Genomic DNA, 21,860 nt, shown 5'->3' with positions numbered 1-21,860 from the left:
GCTCATGCAACTCAGGCACTGCAGAGCGCGCAAAGTGGTAGCGGCTGGGAACCACGTAACGTGGGATAGCCACTGACATCATGCCCTTGAAGCTGTTTGTCTCCACCACTCGATATGGCAGCATTTCGCAGGCCAGAAGCTTGGCTATGCTGGCTGTTACTGCCACGGCCCGGGGGTCATTTGCTGGCAATTTCCTCTTGCGCTCAAACATCTCCGACACAGACAACTGAACCGTAGCGCTGCACACGGAAGGGCTGTTGGTTGTTGTGTTTGATGAACACTGGAAGACCTCAAGAGCACTACTCCGGAAAGTGACAGTGCCAGCGTCGTCTGATGTTTGTGAATGTTGTGAACCACGCAATGGCTGGGCTACTGCTGCTGCTGAGGCGGGTCTGGTGGTGAGTCTGGTGAACCCAAGGGAGGCAGTGTTGCTGGTACCCTGTCCTGCCGCGTTTGCCCACAGAGTGGGATGTTTGGATAGCATGTGGCGGCTCATGCTGGTGGTGGAGAGGTTGTTAATACTTTTCCCCCTGCTCAGGCGGGTCTTGCACACCTTGCAAATCGCCATGGTAACATCCTCAGTGCAGTCTTCAAAGAAAGCCCAGACTTTGGAGCACCTGCCTTGCTGGCGATTTCTGTTTGCTCCTCTTTTGCCTCTCACTTGAACTTCCACGCTTGTGGTGCCTGAAATTGCGCGCCGCCTACCTTGTGGCACAAGGCGAACTCGTGCAGCAGTGGGTTCTTCAACAGACTCATCTGTGCTGCTGCTACGACGGCGATGTTCTCGTTCACAAACAAAATCTGGGTCTATGTCCACATTGTCCATACCCTCCTCTTCCATCTCCTCAAACTCGTCATATGTCATTGTGGGGGGCCGCCGCCGTGGAGTAGAGCTCCCCAGAACAACCTCTGCGCAGCTCACTCCAACGTCGTCTTCCAGATCTTGTCGGCCGACCTCCTGCAATTGCAACCCCTCCTGCCCAACTTGCTCTGGGATTTGGGTTTCCGAGTCCTCCTCGGACTCGCCTTGTATTTCAGTGCGCGGTGCATTTCCCACAGTTAATGGTTGTGAATCCGGGCACAACATTTCTGGCTGTTCCTCCATTGACCTTTGAAAGGTGGAAGTTTGTTGGGCTGGGAATAGCTCCTGCGAATACCCCATTGTGTCCTGAGGTAATTCATCGGACTGGTTATCTGGCAGTTGTGTGCGTGGTGTCGCTGCCGGTTGTGTCAGCTTTGTGCCCACTGGCTCCTTGTAACTGGCTGAGGACTCGGACCTCGTGCGTGATGTGCTGGTGCTGCTTAACCCACTGCTGGACGCTTGAGAGGTCATCCAAGTAATTATCTGGTCCTGTTCTTTTGGATTTGTGAGGGTTGTTGTCCTGGACAACATGGGCGGTATTGAGTGGGTTTTCTTGGGTGCTCCCCTGTGGCCTGCACGTGAACCGTCAGGGGAAACACCTCTTCCCTTGCCCCTCCCTCTTTCACCGGATTTCTTCCTCATTTCACTTATCCTTAAAGTACACGCTGACTGGCAGCAGTACAGTGGCAGTACAGAAATGCTATACAGTACCACTATTCCCAGCAGCGACACAGAGCACAATGCTATACAGTGGCGGGTGAGCGGTGTACCACTATTCCCAGCAGCGACACAGAGCACAATGCTCTACAGTGGCGGGTGAGCGGTGTACCACTATTCCCAGCAGCAACACAGAGCACAATGCTATACAGTGGCGGGTGAGCGGTGTACTACTATTCCCAGAAGACACAGAGTGGCAGTAAACAGAATGCTATATAGTGTGGCTGAGCGAGGTACACAGAGTGGCAGTAAACAGAATGCTATATAGTGTGGCTGAGCGAGCGATGTACTACTATTCCCAGCAGACACAGAACAGTAAACAGAATGCTATATAGTGTGGCTGAGCGGTGTACCACTATTCCCAGCAGCGACACAGAGCACAATGCTATACAGTGGCGGGTGAGCGGTGTACCACTATTCCCAGCAGCGACACAGAGCACAATGCTATACAGTGGCGGGTGAGCGGTGTACCGCTATTCCCAGCAGCGACACAGAGCACAATGCTATACAGTGGCGGGTGAGCGGTGTACCACTATTCCCAGCAGCGACACAGAGCACAATGCTATACAGTGGCGGGTGAGCGGTGTACCACTATTCCCAGCAGCGACACAGAGCACAATGCTATACAGTGGCGGGTGAGCGGTGTACTACTATTCCCAGCAGACACAGAGTGGCAGTAAACAGAATGCTATATAGTGTGGCTGAGCGAGGTACACAGAGTGGCAGTAAACAGAATGCTATATAGTGTGGCTGAGCGAGCGGTGTACTACTATTCCCAGCAGACACAGAACAGTAAACAGAATGCTATATAGTGTGGCTGAGCGGTGTACCACTATTCCCAGCAGCGACACAGAGCACAATGCTATACAGTGGCGGGTGAGCGGTGTACCGCTATTCCCAGCAGCGACACAGAGCACAATGCTATACAGTGGCGGGTGAGCGGTGTACCACTATTCCCAGCAGCGACTTAGAGCACAATGCTATACAGTGGCGGGTGAGCGGTGTACCACTATTCCCAGCAGCGACACAGAGCACAATGCTATACAGTGGCGGGTGAGCGGTGTACTACTATTCCCAGCAGACACAGAGTGGCAGTAAACAGAATGCTATATAGTGTGGCTGAGCGAGCGGTGTACTACTATTCCCAGCAGACACAGAACAGTAAACAGAATGCTATATAGTGTGGCTGAGCGAGGTACACAGAGTGGCAGTAAATAGAATGCTATATAGTGTGGCTGAGCGAGCGGTGTACTACTATTCCCAGCAGACACAGAACAGTAAACAGAATGCTATATAGTGTGGCTGAGCGAGGTACACAGAGTGGCCGTAAACAGAATGCTATATAGTGTGGCTGAGCGAGCGGTGTACTACTATTCCCAGGAGACACAGAACAGTAAACAGAATGCTATATAGTGTGGCTGAGCGAGGTACACAGAGTGGCAGTAAACAGAATGCTATATAGTGTGGCTGAGCGAGCGGTGTACTACTATTCCCAGCAGACACAGAACAGTAAACAGAATGCTATATAGTGTGGCTGAGCGAGATACACAGAGTGGCAGTAAACAGAATGCTGAGCGAGCGGTGTACTACTATTCCCAGCAGCGACACAATGACTGGGGGGACCCTGGCTAGCGTGGCTGGAGCGCGAACTACCCTGCCTGCCTACCCAAAGCTAAACCCACAGACAAATGGCGGAAATATGACGTGGTTCGGGTATTTATTTACCCGAACAACGTGACAGTTCGGCCAATCAGAGCGCGTTCGGGTCCGAACCACGTGACCCGTTCGGCCAATCACAGCGCTAGCCGAACGTTCGGGGAACGTTCGGCCATGTGGCCGAACGGTTTGGCCGAACACCATCAGGTGTTCGGCCGAACTCGAACATCACCCGAACAGGGTGATGTTCTGCAGAACCCGAACAGTGGCGAACACTGTTCGCCCAACACTAGCTCTAATCTTTATAAATTGACATGTAGTGACTTGTGTTGTGATAATCAAGGCATAAAGCGGTAATTTACCGCTCTGCTTGGGAATGTCAGCTTTTCATGCGGAAACAGCTTTTATGAATGGACACTTTGCTAAATGATCGGGAAAGTCAGCTGTTTTGAGCATTACCGCATGCGGGAATGCTTTATGAATAGAGACCTATGTGGCTGTTCACATCTCTGGTACACACAGCCAGCTGTGGATCAACCATGCAGACACAGACAACCACAGCACACACTCATACGATGACATGGCCAATGTGAGTGAACAAGTGATCCTCCTAAGTGAGCTGAGTGGTGTAGTTTTAAAGCAAAAACCTGACCCATATGGGAAAGGTAATGTACAAATACACAATACCTGAAATGTCCTTTTTTCTTCTGCAGAGCAGCGCTGCTATTTAAGCTTCGGAAAATTACTCAAGGCTTGCCCATGTGGGCTCTCACCACCATCGCAGGCAGGCTTCTAAGGTCAGGGCAGAGGCTCACTAGTAGCTGGGGTTCTCTGGGCTAGAATGGCCAGTCCAGACCTCTTTGCTCAGCTACTAGGTACCTCCCCTTTTAGGTGACTTCACACGCCTGGCCCCATGACATGTATCACCCTCAATCAGGGCTTCATCAGCAGGGCCAGTTCTAGACTTTTTGCTGCCTGAGGCAAACTTGTGTGGATACCCCCCCCCCCCTTCCCCGATTTGGAATGATCGCACCGCTCCCAACAATTTACTCTACTTCATATATTGTTCTCACATGACATGCTGCAGCTCAACACAATAGCACACTGGCTGGCTGTGCGTCTGTGACAAACAAACTGCTCACGCACAGCCACTCCATTCCTCCTCAGTCAGGACAGCAGTGCCACTTCCTCCCTTCTGCTGTGCAAGTCAAATGAAACACTGCTGCTCGCCTGACTCCCCCCTTCTCACTCACTGTCAGACTCCTCCCACAGCACAACAAGCTGCTTTTCTCCAATGAAGACCTTGCTCTCCTTGTACTCTGGCTGCATGCTGTTAGTGTAAAACCACAGTACAAACATGCTGCCCCTGTAATCTCTGTGCCTGATCAAATGCTTCACCTTGCTTCATTATAGAACCGGCCCAGTTCATCGGATGTTCAGTCGCCATTGCAGTTCATACACATTATAATATGTGTTATGCAATGCGCACACTGTGAACCCAGCCTTAGGATCCTTTCACACTACATCAGTTGCACTGCAGAATGAAGGCTCATACACACATCAGACTATAGTCTTTGGAAAATGAAAGATCACAGACCAATCTTACCCCCTTCCATGTAGTATGAGAGCCAAACTCTACACAGTCTTTTCTATGGAGCTGAACTCCCCATTAGACAGAAATCTTTGCAAGATGCTGCACACAAAGATGCTGTACACATTCAAAAGATCAGTATCTGCAAAAGATCTGTTCCTGCAAAAGATCCGTTCCTGCAAAATGCATTCATAGCCTATATCTGCAGATCCTTATACACACCTTAACAGACATTCATCTGCAGATCAGATCCACCAGGATGGATTTTCAGATCTGCAGATGATTGTCTGATCTGCAGATGAATGTCAGTTAAACAAGGTGTGTATGATGATCTGCATATCTCATAGACTATGAATGCAATTTGCAGGCAGGGCCGGATTTGTACTTTTTACCGCCCAAGGCCAACTATACCGTCTGTATGGTTGTTATCTCTGTGTGCCTCAATGAGAGTTCTACTTATATTGGATGATTGAACATCATTGGATGTCACAGACAATAACTATTTCAGAAATACCCATATAGATTATAAATTATGTTTTCCTTAAGAACTTTTATGTTATGTTTGCCGTCTTGTTAATGATGGACCCATTGTGTCACCATGAGAGTTAGGCTGATGTTTACCTGCAGGATTAAGCTTATAGGTCTTGCAGGGACAACACAAGTACAGGACAGAGAGTTCAAAGGTTAAAACTGTCCTTATAAATAGGGATGGCTGCATAGAACAGCTTTACAGCCCCTCACTGAGCCGCCCCTAAATTTCTGGTGCCCTAGGCCATGGCCTATGTGGCCTTGCCAGAAATCCGGCCCTGTTTGCAGGAATGGATTTTTGGCAGGTACAGATCTTTTGCAGATACTGATCTTTTGTGTCTGTACAGCATCTTTGTGTGCAGCATCTTGCAAAGATTTCTGTCTGATGGGGAGATCAGCTCCATAGAATAGACTGAGTAGAGTATGGCTCTCATACTACATGGAAGGGGGTAAAAATTGGTCTGTGATCTTTCATTTTTAAAAGACTATGGTCTGATGTGTGTATGTGGCCTAAAGGTGCGTACACACATGCGACTATAGTCGTTTGTAACGATCGTTCCCCGATCTTTACCAACGACGATCGTTACAAAAAACGAACCACCGACTATTAAGGCAAACGACGAACGAGCCAAATCGCTACAAAAGAAAGTTCTGTCTCGGCGGATTTTAACCAACGACGATCGTTTGCAAAAGTAGTACATCGTTGGAAACGGTCGTTCGTACTAGGCTTGACATGCGCATTTCACAATTTCTCCCTGAAACTTCTCATTTTTATGCGCAGGCGCAATAGTTGCTTTACGTGATGTAACGTTCGTTCTAACGATCAGATCGTTACACACCTTTTAAAACTAACTTTACTTAGGTCGTTCTTTCATCAATTAAAAGTTCGTTCGTCGTTCTCAACGAACGATCGTTGTCGCATGTGTGTACGTAGCATAAGTCTACAGGTCAACTCACTGCTCATACAATTCTATCGGCCTATTAACATCTCAGCATTGTGATGGATCACGTTATTCTAACTCACTGCTTTCAATTAACATCTATGTCCAATCACCATTGCGGTTCTCACACGTTATGTAACACACAGAGGGCCATACCCAAAAACATTTTCTTCTGAGTTTTCTCCAAGTAGATATTTTCAAACCTTGTCAATAAAATCCTTTTGCAATGCCCACCAAGCAAGAAATTACACTAAGGCTTTGTTCACATCTAAAACGTCAGCAATTTTTTTTTGGCAGCGCTTTTTCCCCCTCCCGGCGCTCTACGATTTTGTACAAAGCGCTTTTGCAGAGCGACTCCGTTTTTTTACTTCCTGACATTAGTCAGGAAGTAAACTCTTTCACTCTTTCTCTTTCTTGAACAAGCCAAAAAAACACAAAACGCCCTAGGTGTGAACAACAAGCCCTTAGGGAAGGTATAGGAAAAGCGCAAAACGCTCACAAATCTCTTTATCCGGCGATTGCATTTGTGCTTTTATGAATAAATACATTGTAGATATTCATTTCCAGGTGAAAGCGTTCACTTGCTAACTAATGTCAGGAAGTACAAAAACGGAATCGCTCTGCAAAAGCGCTTACAAAATCGCTTTGTACAAAATCGTAGTTCGCAGTAGAGCGCCAGGAGGGGGAAAAACGCACAAAAAATGAAAATCGCTGGCATCAGCAATTTCGTTCACATTTACATGTAAACAAAGCCAGAATGAATTTGATAAGACCTTTTTACCTACTTTTTAAATTGCTAACAATATCAGTGCTAATTGGACACTACACAAATTTGTATAACAAGTATTGTACCAAGTCAATGGCTGGATTATCTGTGTTCATTCATATAAAATAAATATTAGGACTAAAGATGTCGCCACTTGTGATAAATTTAAGTATGGGCAATTTACAATGGGAAAACACTGACTTAGGCTGCTTACACACTAAGACGTTACAGGCGCACGTTAGTGCGCCAGTAACGCTCCCCCAACGCACAGCAATGTAACACAAGTGGGCTGTTCACACAGCCCACGTTGCGTTACATGTAACGCTGCACGTTCTGCCGAAAGTGCAGCATGCTATGGCGTTAGAGCGGCTATAGCCGCGTTAGACTGTTTGCACATGCGCAGTGGGGGGTGAGAGGAGGCGGGGAGATGCTGCTACAGTAGCCGCGCACATGGCTACTTAATATTCACTGCACTGGCGGCCGCTGATTGGCCGGCGGGACCACGTGATGCGGAGTGTCTCGCTCCGCATCACGTGGTCCCGCCGGCCAATCAGCGACACTCTGGGAGACCTTATACGGATAGAGCCGCCTAACGCGGCTCACTCTACCGTCCTCTCCCGCACCACCATGCGTTGCATTAGGTGCACATTATGCGACCTTAACGTAGCACCTAACGCAACGTCTTGGTGTGCAAGTAGCCTAAAGATGGGTACACACATCAGATAGAAGTCTTTGGAAAATGAAAGATCACAGACCAATTTTACCCCCTTCCATGTAGTATGAGAGCCATACTCCACACAGTCTATTGTGTGCAGCATCTTGCAAAGAATTTTATCTGATGGGGAGTCCAGCTCAATAGAATAGACTGTGTAGTAGAGTATGGCTCTCATACTACGTGGAAGGTGGTAAAATTGGTCTAAGATCATTCATTAATTTAATTAATCTTTCAAGTGTGTACACACCATAAATCAGTTGCTGTCAGTTATAACTGAAGAGACTACTGATGTGCAGCCATTTGGTTCAGTTCTGTTCATATTATATGCTCATTCACAGATTATATTATATGCTCATTCACATTATGCGAGTTGCAGTGAGTTTTGACTCACTGCACATAGTGCGCATTTTACAAGGGAACATGAAAGTCCACAGACTTTCATTTTATCATTCACACTACAACAGTGAGTTGCTGTGCAGTGCATTTCAACTTGATGGGAATTAACCTCCTGGGCGGGATGCCTGACACTGTGTCGGGCAAGAAAAATAAGCTAAAAACGATATGCCCAACACAGTGTCGGGCATGCCGCTCAGGTTTTCTATTGAATATCTTGCCCCTGGAATAGGTTAGCAAGGTATAGGGGATCCCTGTAAATGTAGCTAGCTAAAGGTGATGTAGTATGGCTGCCCACCCACCCCCTGAACATCCCCTCCCTGCAGCGATCCCTGGCACCATTACTCACCAAGCATCTCTCCATCAATCGCATCTGCTCCAATCACAGCATCCCTGCAGCACACAGCCGTGGCCTTCTCTGTGCAGAGCATCTGACGTCATGACACCGTCTCCCGATGCTCCGCACAGAGAATACAGGTCTGTGTGTGGCGAGGATGCCGTGATCTGAGCTATTGCGATTTCTGGGAAAATTCTTGGTGAGTAATGGCGCTGGAAATCGCTGCAGGGAGGAGGGGGTTCAGAGGTTGGGGGTCCAACTATACTACATCACCTATAGCTAGCTACCTATACTGGGAGCACTTATTCCTTGCTAACCTATACTGGTGCACCTATACTTAGCTACCTATACTATATGGGGAGGGGTTCAGGGGGTGGAGAGGGGGCAACTATACCTAGCTACCTATACCTTGCTAACCTATACTCGCTACCTTTACTGGAGCACCTACACCTGACTACCTTTACTGGGGCACCTATACTTAGCTTCCTATACTGGAGCACCACCTAAACCTGGCTACCTATACTGGGGCACCTATACCTGGATACCTTTATTGAGGGAACACAACGTAATCAAGCCTGCGGCCTAGAAACACATACACTTATACTCGAGTCAGCTTATACTCACCATTTGTGTGGTGACCCCTCACCGTGTACCTCCGATAGTGACATGTTCCCTGACCATCAGTGCTGATGACGCCAGCATTGCGCCGCGTCATTAACATCGGGCGGCAAAATAATTTATTTAGTTTTTAGTATTGAATTCAATACAGTAACCTTTTGAGGGATTCAAAAGATGGATGGGCACCACACGGTGGGTAATGTATAAATGCACACACATTATATATACAAGATGGCAGACGCAACCGGGATTTCATGTTTAAATCGATCGAGAATCGGTCTGCGGTGTATGGGCATCCGACAGATCTCTCACTAATCAGATTCAATCAGAGAGAGAGATTTGTCTCTTGGTCTAAGCCCATCATTGCTAGATGTATGGCTACCTTTACATTCACATTAGTGCAGGTTGAGCAGCTGCAGCTTGAAAGTATAAAGGATCAGAGATTATCAGGAGTAATTTTGAAATTTAATTTTGATTTGATTTTGTGCTTCAAGCTTTTATTATACTCAAAATGTATACTAGACCCTTGCTTGACATATTTTGCGAAGATACAGGAAAAAAGGTTATGAAAATTAATTGATTACTATTTGCACAGAAATCCAGCAGAAACTGAATATCAGGGAGGTTAAAGGACAACTGAAACGGGAGGGATATGGAGGCTGCCATATTTATTTCCTTTTATGCAATGCCAGTTGCCTGGCAGCACTGCTGATATATTTGGCTGCAGTAGTGTCTGCATAACACCAGAAACAGGCATGTCGGTAACTTGTCAGATATGACAATGTCAGAAACACCTGATCTGCTGCATGCTTGTTCAGGGTTTATGGCTAAAAGTATTAGAGGCAGAGGATCAGCATCAGGATCAGCAGGGCTGCCAGGCAACTGGTATTGCTTGAAAGATAATAAATATGGCATCATTACAGTTGTCCTTTAAAACTCATAGAAATGCACAACTCACAAACACATTCATACTTTTTTTATTCATTCACTGAAAGCTTTTTCACAATGCACTGCTATGGAACAACTGATCAGTTAAAACACATCAGCGTACAGTGTGAAAAGGCCTATAAGCGCTCGGAGAATAAGACAGCCTCTGAACTTCATCCTGGACCTTTTTTTCTTTTTCATTAACCATTAGAAGGTGTCATTTTTGTTGTGGTTGTTGTTTTACTTGCATATTTCTTTCAACTAATATGGGACACAAAGTAATTTTCTCTTTCCACGTTCAGATTATGAAAAACAAGCTGAAGTAGAAGCAACAGGTCACACTGTTCTGTATGTTACTTTATACACTAATAATGACAGGAAGGACACTTACCAATTCCAGAGAGTGTTATGAGCAGCAGGCAGAGGATACTGGGGGGCCTCGCCATGGTGGAGTTGGGAGCCCCCGCCCTACACAGACATTTCTGCAGAGTCCTTGTTGAGGAGTAGAATTGTACTTTCACATTTGTTACTTTGACAGAAGTCCACAGTGTAACACTTCCTGGTAGCAGGGAGGGGAGGAGTGTTCACTGGCTGTACATAGCAGTGTATGATACACAACAAGGGCTACAGGCAGTGCTTTAAAAATACTGTGTATAGTGTACATATAATGAAACCCTGTTCCACATACCTGTGTTGCACCATGATATAGCTTCTTACACCAGGAATGCAATGCCTCACAATAACTCACCTTACATTAACTCTTCACTCGCACTGAAAATAGTGCACCGGCTGTGTTACATGTTAAATGCAGCAATGTTATTATTACTTATTATTATTATTATGTATATAGTGGCGAAACCTTCCGCAGAGCTTCCCAGAGTATATTGCCTTGTCACTTAGGCCTCTTTCACAATAGGACATTGCTTTTTGATGCAACGTTAAAGTTGCAATGCAAATTACAACGCAATGCCCCAACAGTCCAACGCAGCTAATAATGTGTATAACGCACAGCATGCAGCACTTTCACTTCACGTGCAGCGTTAGTCACCAACACAACGTGTGCACTGTGAATGGGGCATTGATGTTTCATTGCAGTGAGTTATTCTGCGTTAAATTTTGTTTTAACGTGCGGTCAAATCGCCCAAAAACACGAAAAGCAAACACGTCGCTTGCACCATTTTCAGGCAATTTCCCGGCGATCGCGTTTCACTGCTATAGAAGTGCTAAACGCGATCACGGAAAAATCGCCACAGTGTTCAGGGATTTTTCTGCGTGAAATCGCGGGAAAATCACTCCCGCAAAACGCCGGCAAAAAACGCTGGCGTTTTGCGCTTTTAAGTGTGAATGGGCCCCAAGATGGTATTTGATTGGTCCATTTTCAAGCTGCATATATTTGAATACAAAATGTGCATAGTCCTGCATCTACATGAAATTATTTGCATCTTATTGACCATCCCTACTGGAGAGCACTGCAGCCATTGCTGGCAACAAAACGACAATAGGGATTTACTTTTTTTGGCAGCCGTAGTTTTACTCTTCTGTAGTTCATCTACCTCAGTATGGCACAGCTGACCTTTAACACATACACTATACATAAAACAGAGGAGGAGGCTTGCAATACTTGTACACAGCAATGATTGTAAGGCCTCATTTTTATGGACTGTTGATAGGCAGTGAAATGCCTCTCAAACTCTCACAACTTCTCACTGCTGCCTGGTAACTGCTCAGTGCTGCCGGTTAACTCCTTGCTGAGCACACAGCTCAACAGTCCGTGGAAAGGAGGCCTAATGCTACACATGGGTATTAGTGGAGTTACTACATGCCAGTATTTCAAAGTCACTGGCATGGATAGTACTGGATGAGGAAGAAGCCGTACTGCCCCTCACAAATGTGTTTCCAAAGCCAGCTTCATTTAGGGTTAAAGCGGACCTGAACTCAGAACTTCCTCTCTGCTCTAAAACATACGCAACAGCATAATAACCTCTAAAGTAAAACTATTCTGTGTTACAGCTGGTACAAATCATAAAATAAATCTGCAGTTTCTACTTCCTGCTTTCATGGAAGCACACATATTGTTAAAGTGTACCCAAGGAGGGGCAGATGGGATACAGAGGACTGCTCCCTGCTGCATGAGATGCCTCTGTCCCCACGCGCCACTTTCTGCCCCCTAATAGCCCCCAAGTGCCTGAAAATGCAGCATGTCAACAATCTCCAGGGGGAGGGAGGAGGGTTATTCCATGCTAAACGCCCACTGGGGGCGTTCCTGAAGCCCTTCCCCAGCTTCCATTGGGCAGCACTGCCTCTCCACCGCCAATCTCCTGCCTTCCAGCTTCCAGCATCATGACCCTAGGGGTTGCAGAATCGCAACCAAGCCAAGCCATTGCTGGCCACAGGAGCGGCGGGGATTGCAGCTATCTGAAATTAGCTTAACTGACATGGCAGTCAGCTTACACAGGGGAGAGATGAAATTACAACTTGAGATTAGACACAGATAAGGGGGAATAAAACAGGCTAAACTCTCTAAATACTGTACATACAGGGTGCATTTCTCTATGTTTTCCCTCAGTCCTGTGCAAGAGTTCAGGTCAACTTTAAGTTGATGGTGATGCATCTCCTGACTTATATATGCCTTAATGTGGCATTTGTACATGCATATATTTACTTTGGCTCAGGGATGGTTTTCAGGGGGAGGCTTATTAACCATTGCTAACAAATTCAGCTTATAATCAATATAACATCTCATGCTGTCTTTCTGAATATATTGCCATTATCACTTTTCTTGCGAGTAACCTGAGCTCTGATGAAGCAGACTTTGACCTGAGCAGTGTTGAGGTATTTATGATTGCCAAAGGCTGATTTGCTGTAGTGACACCTTGCACACCAAAAAGGGTTTTGCAGGTCTTTTTCGTTTTTTAAAAACGCCTCCATTGACTTACATTAAAATCACAGCAATTTTGCGAAAACAAAAACAAACGACTCACAAAATGCTTTTTGGTGTGTCAGGGCCTTACTTATAGTGTATTGCAAATCTGCACTGTGTATTCCAGCCAGAATTATACAGCTGGAATACACAGTTTAATTATTCACATTTTTATTTTGGAAATGGTTATTATATTTACTATTTATGGGTCTCTTTAACTAGCATGTGTGTACACACACACACAATTTTGATTGGCTTAGTTATGATTGCCCAGATTGCATATAATCTAAAAGCTTAACTACACAATCTGTTTATCATATTCAAAATCTGTTGGCCCTCATCCTACGTGGAGGTGGTAAAATTGGCCAATCAAAATTGGATGTGTACAAAGTTTTAGCCTGCTACACACATCAGATTTTTATTGTCCGATTTTCACCACTACCATGTAGTAAGAGAGCTTGCCTACACAAACTTTTCATAGAATTCATAATCTGTTGGCCCTCATACTACAACGAGGTGGCAAAATTGGCCAGTGACAACCAACAAAGTTCTTAGCAAGCTTAACTTAATAACCTAACTAGTCTGTACCTATCATCCCCTGTGGGTATGCTGCAATAGTCAAAAAGTGTTGCACAGACACATATATATACAATTAAAACAATAACTATGCGCTGCCTCACAGTCCTCTATTGAGTAGAAAGATCCTGAGCCACACAGTCAGCAGGTTAAATCCACTCTGATCTTCACATCCAATAGTCCTCATATATAGGGGACAAAAAGACAAAGAAAGATTTTCATCGCATAGGCTGTTAATCCACTGAGATCAAACTTCCACCAAAAAATGTCCCGTGAGAAGAATCTTATCGGCTGTCACCACTTTTCCGTGCTCCACCACCCACAGGAACCGCTCTCACCTTAATTAATCGCTGGCTGCCCAGACCCACAGACAGCTAATACAGCATGTATCTCCAATCGACCAACTCGTCCTCCCCTTCTCCAATTAAACTCACAGGTGATTCTCCCAAAAAGACAATTAATAAAACATCATTGTGCAGGCTGCAAAATGGCTTTGTGGGTGGTAACCTCTTGCCTGTATATACAATCCACCGTGCCTAATTGTTAGGGGCCACCTCTCACGCACTGTGTGCCCCACACCTCCAGGGACCGTGCTCACCTTATACTCAGGCTGCCCCAATCACAGACAGCTTCCCAGCATGTGTATGCACGATCTCCCTTTAATCCTGGGGTTATCCTCTCCACAGCTTAAAGACAGCCCATGCAGCCCACTGCAACTAAGAACGCTGATATGGCATAAAATCTTGTATTAAAAATCCTTAAAAATGGTAGCGCTACTCACAAACATCAGAGGAAAGTAAGCATATCAAGATTCAAACGAAGAGGACGTCTCCTCCATGCACTGCTCCTTCCTGCCCGTCAAGCCACGCCCTACGCGTTTCGTCTAACGACTCATCAGGGGCTATGGGTCAGGATTGGCTAGCAGTGCTAAAATATCCACCCCTCATACATATTCATTCTCCAATACCAGTCCACCCCTCAGGTTTCCCCATTACACAGAATAACATTATCTAATGTATGCTGCACGAACCCTGCACGCCTCTGCGTCATTGCCCCCTTTTTGCCTAAACATTTATTTGTATAATTAGCATACCGCTCGCTCCGAATAGTAAGTTCCTCAGATCCCGCGAGATTCTCCCCAGCATGGAACGCATTAGCATCAATATGCGCCTTCTCCACGGCGCATTCCGCGTTCCAAGCCAGCATGCGCCTCCCACATTGCCTGGTCACTCCTACAGGCCAATGTCGGCGCCACACTGCTGATCCCGCGAGAGCTCAGAACTCCCCTGAGCTCAAACGGGACATCATCGGAACCTTGCATAAGCAGTAACCCTGGTAACTAATAGTAAACCAACCAAGGTCCGTGCGTGATTCCTGCACCATTCACAAACCATCTCTAAAGTAAACGTTTATTGTTACACCCTCACAGGTCACATTCCTAATCACATCTCCGACCCCCTTCTACCCATAACTTCAAACCCAATGCACCTTAACATACTACAATACTCTATCTTACACAATTAGTGAACATAGTGACCTAAAATCACCCAAATACACCCATGTACATAGGAGATTATAATACACTCATAATGATATTATGACATACCCTCTACCTCCCTCCAATTCTATTCAGCAAATACAGTGCTTACATACATGTTCCATATACACACACATCACTACTAAGGTGTGAATATAAACCCTTACCTCCGTCCATTAACATTATCACCATATCCCCCCAAATAAAAGTATGTGCCATGCAAAAGTGGTGACAATCCCCCTAACCACTAAATCTTTGTTAGGGTCAGTATACACTAACTGACATAAATTGCACCAAAACCCCTGATGCCCCTAAAAAAGTGCCAAATTATCTAATCACACTCTGCCAAGTAACCACATAACTACATATAAACTACAATATGTGAACTCAAAAAAGAATAACCCCCCCCCAAAAAAAAAAAACCTCCCCAAGATACAACCTAACAATATGTACACACTAGTAACCCATCTAGTCATCAGAAGTGAAGCAATTTATGTCCACCTCTATATTTAAACCCATAGGATGCAAGGTTTCCATTTTATAGATCCACTCTGTCTCTAGTTTGGAGATCTCCCTTGTTTTGTGACATCCACGCCATTTCATTGACAACTTCTGTAGTGCCGTGAACCTCAATAATGTGGGATCTCGGTTATGTGATAAACCAAAATGTTTGGACAGGCTGTGCCCCTCCAACCCCTTCTCTATATTTCTCACATGTTCCGACATCCTTTCCCTTAATTTTCTAGTGGTCCGCCCTATATATTGGATCCCACATGGGCACCACGCCAAATACACCACATATGTTGAATTACAAGTTATATACTCCCGGATTCTATAATCTTTACCAGTTTCAAATGACGTCACCATATTTGTCCTCCCTGATTTGGTTTTGCAACAGGCATTGCATGTGCCACATGGGAAAAATCCTACCTGCCCCAAAAGATCCCTAGTATTACTCCTGGGACCATCAACATAAGTAGGGACGACCAAGCTCTGCAGATTCTGGGCTTTTTTATATATAAACTGTGGCCTAGGTGGCAAATGATGTGCCAATATATGATCTCCCAGTAGTACATTCCAGTGTCGCTTGACAATTTTCTCCACCTGCTTGTATTGTGCATTATAATCCAGCACAAACGAGAAACCAAACTGTTTCTCTTCTCCTATCCTCTCTACTCTATCTCTCAGTATCTGTACTCTATCCATCTGTTGTACTCTTTCTAATTCTCCCACCAAAGCTTCTCTCCTATACCCTTTCTCCTCAAATCTTGTTACCAGTAACTTACTTTGTTCCAAAAAATCGCTTTCTCTCGTGCAGTTCCTTTTCATCCGAACAAACTGCCCCCTAGGTATATTCCGTAGCCACGCCTCATGGTGGCAACTATCTACTGGTATATAACCATTGCGGTCAGTTTTCTTGAAGTGTGTCTTAGTGCCAATACCCACCCCATCTCTATATAAAGTAAGATCTAGATAATCAATAGTTAGTGCATCCCATTTGACGTCCAGCTTTATCCCCAATATGTTATCATTTAAGTTATCCACATACTGTACCAATTGGTCTGCTGGCCCCTCCTATATCCACAACAAATCATCTATATAATGCCACCAATGTTGGATGGGTGCACTCTCTCCTAATTCCAACACCCCCTTCTCCCACTTACCCATGAAGATATTAGCATAACTGGGGGCAAATTTTGCCCCCATAGCACAACCCACCTTCTGTCTGTAATATTGGCCCCCATACCAAAAATAATTGTGATTTAACCACTTCCCAACTGAGGGGTTTTACCCCCTGACCACCAGAGCAATTTTCACCTTTCAGCGCTCCTTCCATTCATTCGTCTATAATTTTATCATTACTTATCGCAATGAAATGAACTATATCTTGTTTTTTTGCCACCAATTAGGCTTTCTTTAGGTGGGACATTATGCCAAGAATAATTTTATTCTAAATGTGTTTTAATGGGAAAATAGGAAAAAATGTGGGAAAAAAATTATTATTTTTCAGTTTTCGGCCTTAGTTTTTAAATAATGCATGCTACTGTAATTAAAACCCATTAAATGTATATGCCTATTTATCCCGGTTATAAAACCATTTAAATTATGTCCCTATCACAATGTTTGCCGCCAATATTTTAGTTGGAAATAAAGGTGCATTTTTTTCAGTTTTGCGTCCGTCCCTAATTACAAGCCCATAGTTTATAAAGTAACAGTGTTATACCCTCTTGACATAAATATTTAAAAAGTTCAGTCCCTAAGGTAACTATTTACGTATTTTTTTTAAATTGTAAATTTTTTTTTTTTTTTTAATTACAAAAAAAAAAAAATTGGGGAGTGTGGGAGGTAAGGAGTTTATTTTTTGTGTAAAACAAGTTTATTTGTGTGTAAAAAATGGTTAGGGTGTAGTTTTACTATTTGGCCACAAGATGGCAACATTACCAATTTGTTTCATGCGACCTGCAAGCGTCCTTCCGGACGCTTGCAGGAAGTAGAAAGAGGCTGGGACTTTGTTATTTTTTCACAATGATCGCGCTGCTCAGCCGAGCGGCAGCAGATCATTGCGGGGCTTAGATCAACGAACGGGAATGAATTTTCCCGTTCGTTGATCTATGGGCGAGCGGGCGGCGGCGTGTTTACTAGCGGCGGGCGGCGTGTTTACGAGCGGGAGCGTGGACAGCGGCGGGAGTGCGCAAAGTCCGGATTTCTCCGTCCCTGAGGGTGAAAGGATGGAAAAAGGGGCGGAGAAATCCGTACGCGCGGGGGTAAAGTGGTTAAGATTTGAAATTCAACAAACTGTGCCAAGGCACTTAATAACTAAAGTGAGGACTGGAACCCACTAGAGTGTTTTTATGAGCGTTTAGGGAACACTTTAAATCGCTCAGCTAATGTAGATGGATGTGACAAATTCCACAGCAGCGATTGCAATTAGCAAAATCGCAATCACAGGACATGCAGCATTTTGGGAGCGTTTGCGCTTCAATGTAAAGTATTGAGGCGCTGGCAAATCGCTTATGAATCACTATACAGAGCGATTTGTGTGTGATTTTAAATTAATGCAAACTGTAAATACAATTCTAATTTAAAACTACCAATCAGAGTTGAAATTGCTAATCGAAAAACCGCAATCATAATCGCTGGCAAAAAGTTTACACTTTTTAAAATAACTTCCAAATTGCTAATTCAAAACGCCAGGAATCGCGATAGCGCTTTGTGATTTGTTGTGGGTTCCAGGCCTGAGAGGTATATGGAGGCTGCTATATTTATTTCCGTTTAAACAATACCAGTTTCCTGGCAGCCCTGCTAATCTATTTGGCTGCAGTAGTGTCTGAATAACACCAGAAACAAGCATGCAACAAGTGAGGCTAGATGTATGGATAAACAGTTATTGTTTAAGAAGAAGGATAAATTGATAGATAATGAATTGAGATTACCTTAGGGTAATCATCCCAGAGTAAAAGTATCCAGGCAATCTTGTGGAAGCACTGGCATTTCCTGATGAGCAATGCCACTCTTAAAGGGTTTATTTCTAGTACTGCAAAGTGTATACGCGCTCTATCGATCCATAAAAGACTAATTAGTTACAAGTCATTTTAAGCAACAGGAGCATTAATGTTGTACATACAAAAGCACACACAAATGTGGAGATTGCAGTCAATGCCAATACATACAGCAAGAATCTTAAAGAACAACTGAAGTTATAAGCTTATGGAGGCTGCCATATTTCTTTTCTTTTAAACTATACCAGTTTCCTGCCAGCCTTGCTTATCTATTTGGTTGCAGTAGGGTCTGAATCACACCAAAAACAAGCATGCAGCTAATCTTGTCAGATCTGACAATAATGTCAGAAACATCTGATCTGCTGCATGCTTGTTCAGGGTCTATGGCTAAAAGTATTAGAAGCAGAGGATCAGCCGGACAGCCAGGCAACTGGTATTGCTTGAAATGAAAGAAATATGGCAGCCTCCACATACATCTCACTACAGTTGTCCTTTAAATTTCTATCCATAGTAGGGGGCAGAAGAATCCACTGTAAATACTTTGCAAAGTGCAATACTAAAGCTGTTGTTTATTATTCTTATGTGAATGTGGTGCCTTTTAACCTCCCTGGCGTTCTGGACGAGCTAGGCTCGTCCAGAGATGCCAGAGGTCGCCGCTCAGGCCCCGCTGGGCCGATCTGAATAATCGCCCGCCGCCGATCCGCCGCAATGCAGCCTCCCCCTCCCAGACCCCGTGCGCTGCCTGGCCAATCAGTGCCAGGCAGCGCTGAGGGGTGGATCGGGACTCCCTGTGACGTCATGACAATCGTCACCATGGCGACGGGGGAAGCCCTCCTGGAAATCCCGTTCAGAATGGGATTTCTGGACCGGTGATCGCGCTGGCGGAGATCGGAGGGGTGGGAGGGACGCCGCAGGGAGGGGGCAATCATGTAGCTAGAATCAGAACGCCAGGCAGGTTAAGTCGGGATGACGGGTAGTATTGATCACACCCATGGTTATCAATCCGGGAATTTGAAATCAGCAGTCACACGTCATTTATTTTTGACACAGCAAACATTACAGTGGCTTCTGCTTCTATGTGTTGGATAGAATACACCAGCATATTAGAGGGGGGAATATTGAGAAAAAGTTGGCATAAGCTGAAACAAGATGGATTGTTCTGCATGCTGTGCACATCCCTGGTCTCAATGACCATGTATCATATGCAGCATTTTTAAATGACTGAATTGGTTGGCTAAATCTATAGACATAAATAGATATTACCTATAATGTTTGGGGTTCACCTCCTTGTGGTTATATGTAGCATATAATAATATACATGTTTATATTTTCTGTGTGGAATCATCAGTTGATGAATGTGTGTAAATGGAGATTTGCATTGCACATGTATGCAATATACAGCAGCACACTTTGTAAACATTTATCTGTTCACTTATGGTTTCCTTTCCTATTTCACAATTTGTGACGTTGCATCTTAGGGCTGGAGCACACCAAAAACCGCTAGTGAATCCGCTAACGCTAGTGATTTTTGAAGCTGTTTTTCAGAGCGATTCTAGGCATGTTTAGAGAGGTTTTCTAAACACGCCTAGCATTTTTTGGAGCATTTTTGTGTAGCAGATTTTAAATGTTGTTACAGTAAAGCTGTAACTGAACAACTTTTGTAACAAAAACACTTGGAAAACCGCTCTGATCTAGTGTTTTTCAGAGCAGTTTGTTGGTTGGGTCTTTCTCTTCTTTGTGTATTATGGATATATGAGCTTCTAGTAGATTTTATAGTAGTAAATTGCAATCAATTTTTATGACATTTCAAAAATATGACCAATGTACCACACACGCATGTTCAATTTTGTCCCCAATCATGATAAAAATGATTGGAAAATCTGAGAAAATTGCTAGGGTGTGTATAGTAATAAATTGACAAACACACACCATACAATCTATAGAAAGATTGACGAAAAATATCTGGCATTCCAGTTCAATACAAATCAGAAAAAACGGGAAATCCGATCGGATTTTTCAGTCGAATGAAAAAAATATTGTCAGAACTGGAAGGGATTATTGTCAGAAGTTAATGGTGAGCTTCTGAGAGGAACTGATGGCAAGGTAACCATTAAATGTTCATTTGAAGTTACCTCATGTGTTTATTTTAAATATTATTACTCAGTACAGGTTCTCTTTAAGCTATAGCTGTAAGGTAGCTGAACCCCTGATGGCCAATTACTTACCCCCCACGTTGCATCTGTTGAACTCTGTGCGCAAGAGCTGAACCCCTGGTTTGACTCTTTTCTGACCCTCTGACTTGCACTGTGTCTAAGTATTTATATGTCAGTAGATTTTCTTGATATGTATTGTGCACTTATGATTTAGGCATTGTGAGCTTGTACTTAATATTTATATTTTTATTTTTGCACTGGGACAGCACTTTAGCACTGGGGCTGTTGGTTGTGGGCTGTGACTCATATCCTAGATTTCTGGGCGTGCGTTCCAGCCTTTGGCGGCAGCTACATTGTCATTGTTTGTGAATCAATTGTACATGCACAATATGTAATTCCTGTCGGGGTCATTTACTTTTATCAATTTTGTATGCACTTTATGTTATGTATTGATGGATTTTTGAGCTGCACTTTGCACTTTATATTATATGTGAACCAATTTTTGGTAATACTGTTTGCACTAAGGACATTTTTTTGGGCAGTTGATTGTCTATAAGGGCCTGTTTCCAATTAAGATATTGAATCATTACATCATGTATTACTGGGTGTTTCATCTATCAGTGATCTTGATGGGGGATTTTTATCATTTTTAATATGTTTGTGTTTTTTGGTGTTTAATAAAATTTAGTTATCTTTATGGTACAATGGATTTGTATCTGAGTTTTATTGTTGTCCTCGGTTACCCACATTGAGGGCTCTGGATCTTTATGCTGGTTGTATTTTGTACAGTCCTGCAGTGGGGAAGCTGTATTTATGATAGTGCTTTACTCTTATGTTAAAACTGGTGCCGATGACAGACTTTCCCCTCTATATACAGTTAACTTCATGAACCATTGAACTATGTGGTGTTCAGGTACACTGTATGCAAACTCTATGCGCCAACCCTTCCAAACCTTTGGTGCCGCAGAAAGATTTCAGACACCACCAGCAGCAGCATCGCTATCCTTAGTCAGAACATTTCTGATCTCTGGGGCACCTGCAGACACAACACCTGGCATTTAAGCAGATCATCCACTCATCTGAGTGACACACTGCCCTCCCTCAACTGATTTGTCTCCAGGTG

General features: G+C 44.3%; 1 protein-coding gene across 1 annotated transcript in view; it reads right to left on the bottom strand.

The window, feature by feature from the left end:
• LOC137537949 (uncharacterized) overlaps positions 1 to 10,572 on the bottom strand; it is a 76,338-nt gene extending 65,766 nt beyond the window's left edge. Inside the window, exon 1 of the mRNA XM_068259876.1 lies at positions 10,443 to 10,572. Within this exon, the coding sequence (XP_068115977.1) occupies positions 10,443 to 10,497 (55 nt within the window). The 5' untranslated portion in view covers positions 10,498 to 10,572. The remainder of the gene's footprint in view (positions 1 to 10,442) is intronic.
• Between the last annotated feature and the right edge of the window lie 11,288 nt (positions 10,573 to 21,860).

Source organism: Hyperolius riggenbachi, chromosome 11 (assembly GCF_040937935.1).
Source record: "Hyperolius riggenbachi isolate aHypRig1 chromosome 11, aHypRig1.pri, whole genome shotgun sequence".
Lineage (NCBI taxonomy): Eukaryota > Metazoa > Chordata > Amphibia > Anura > Hyperoliidae > Hyperolius > Hyperolius riggenbachi.
This window is presented reverse-complemented; position numbering and strand designations above follow the sequence as displayed.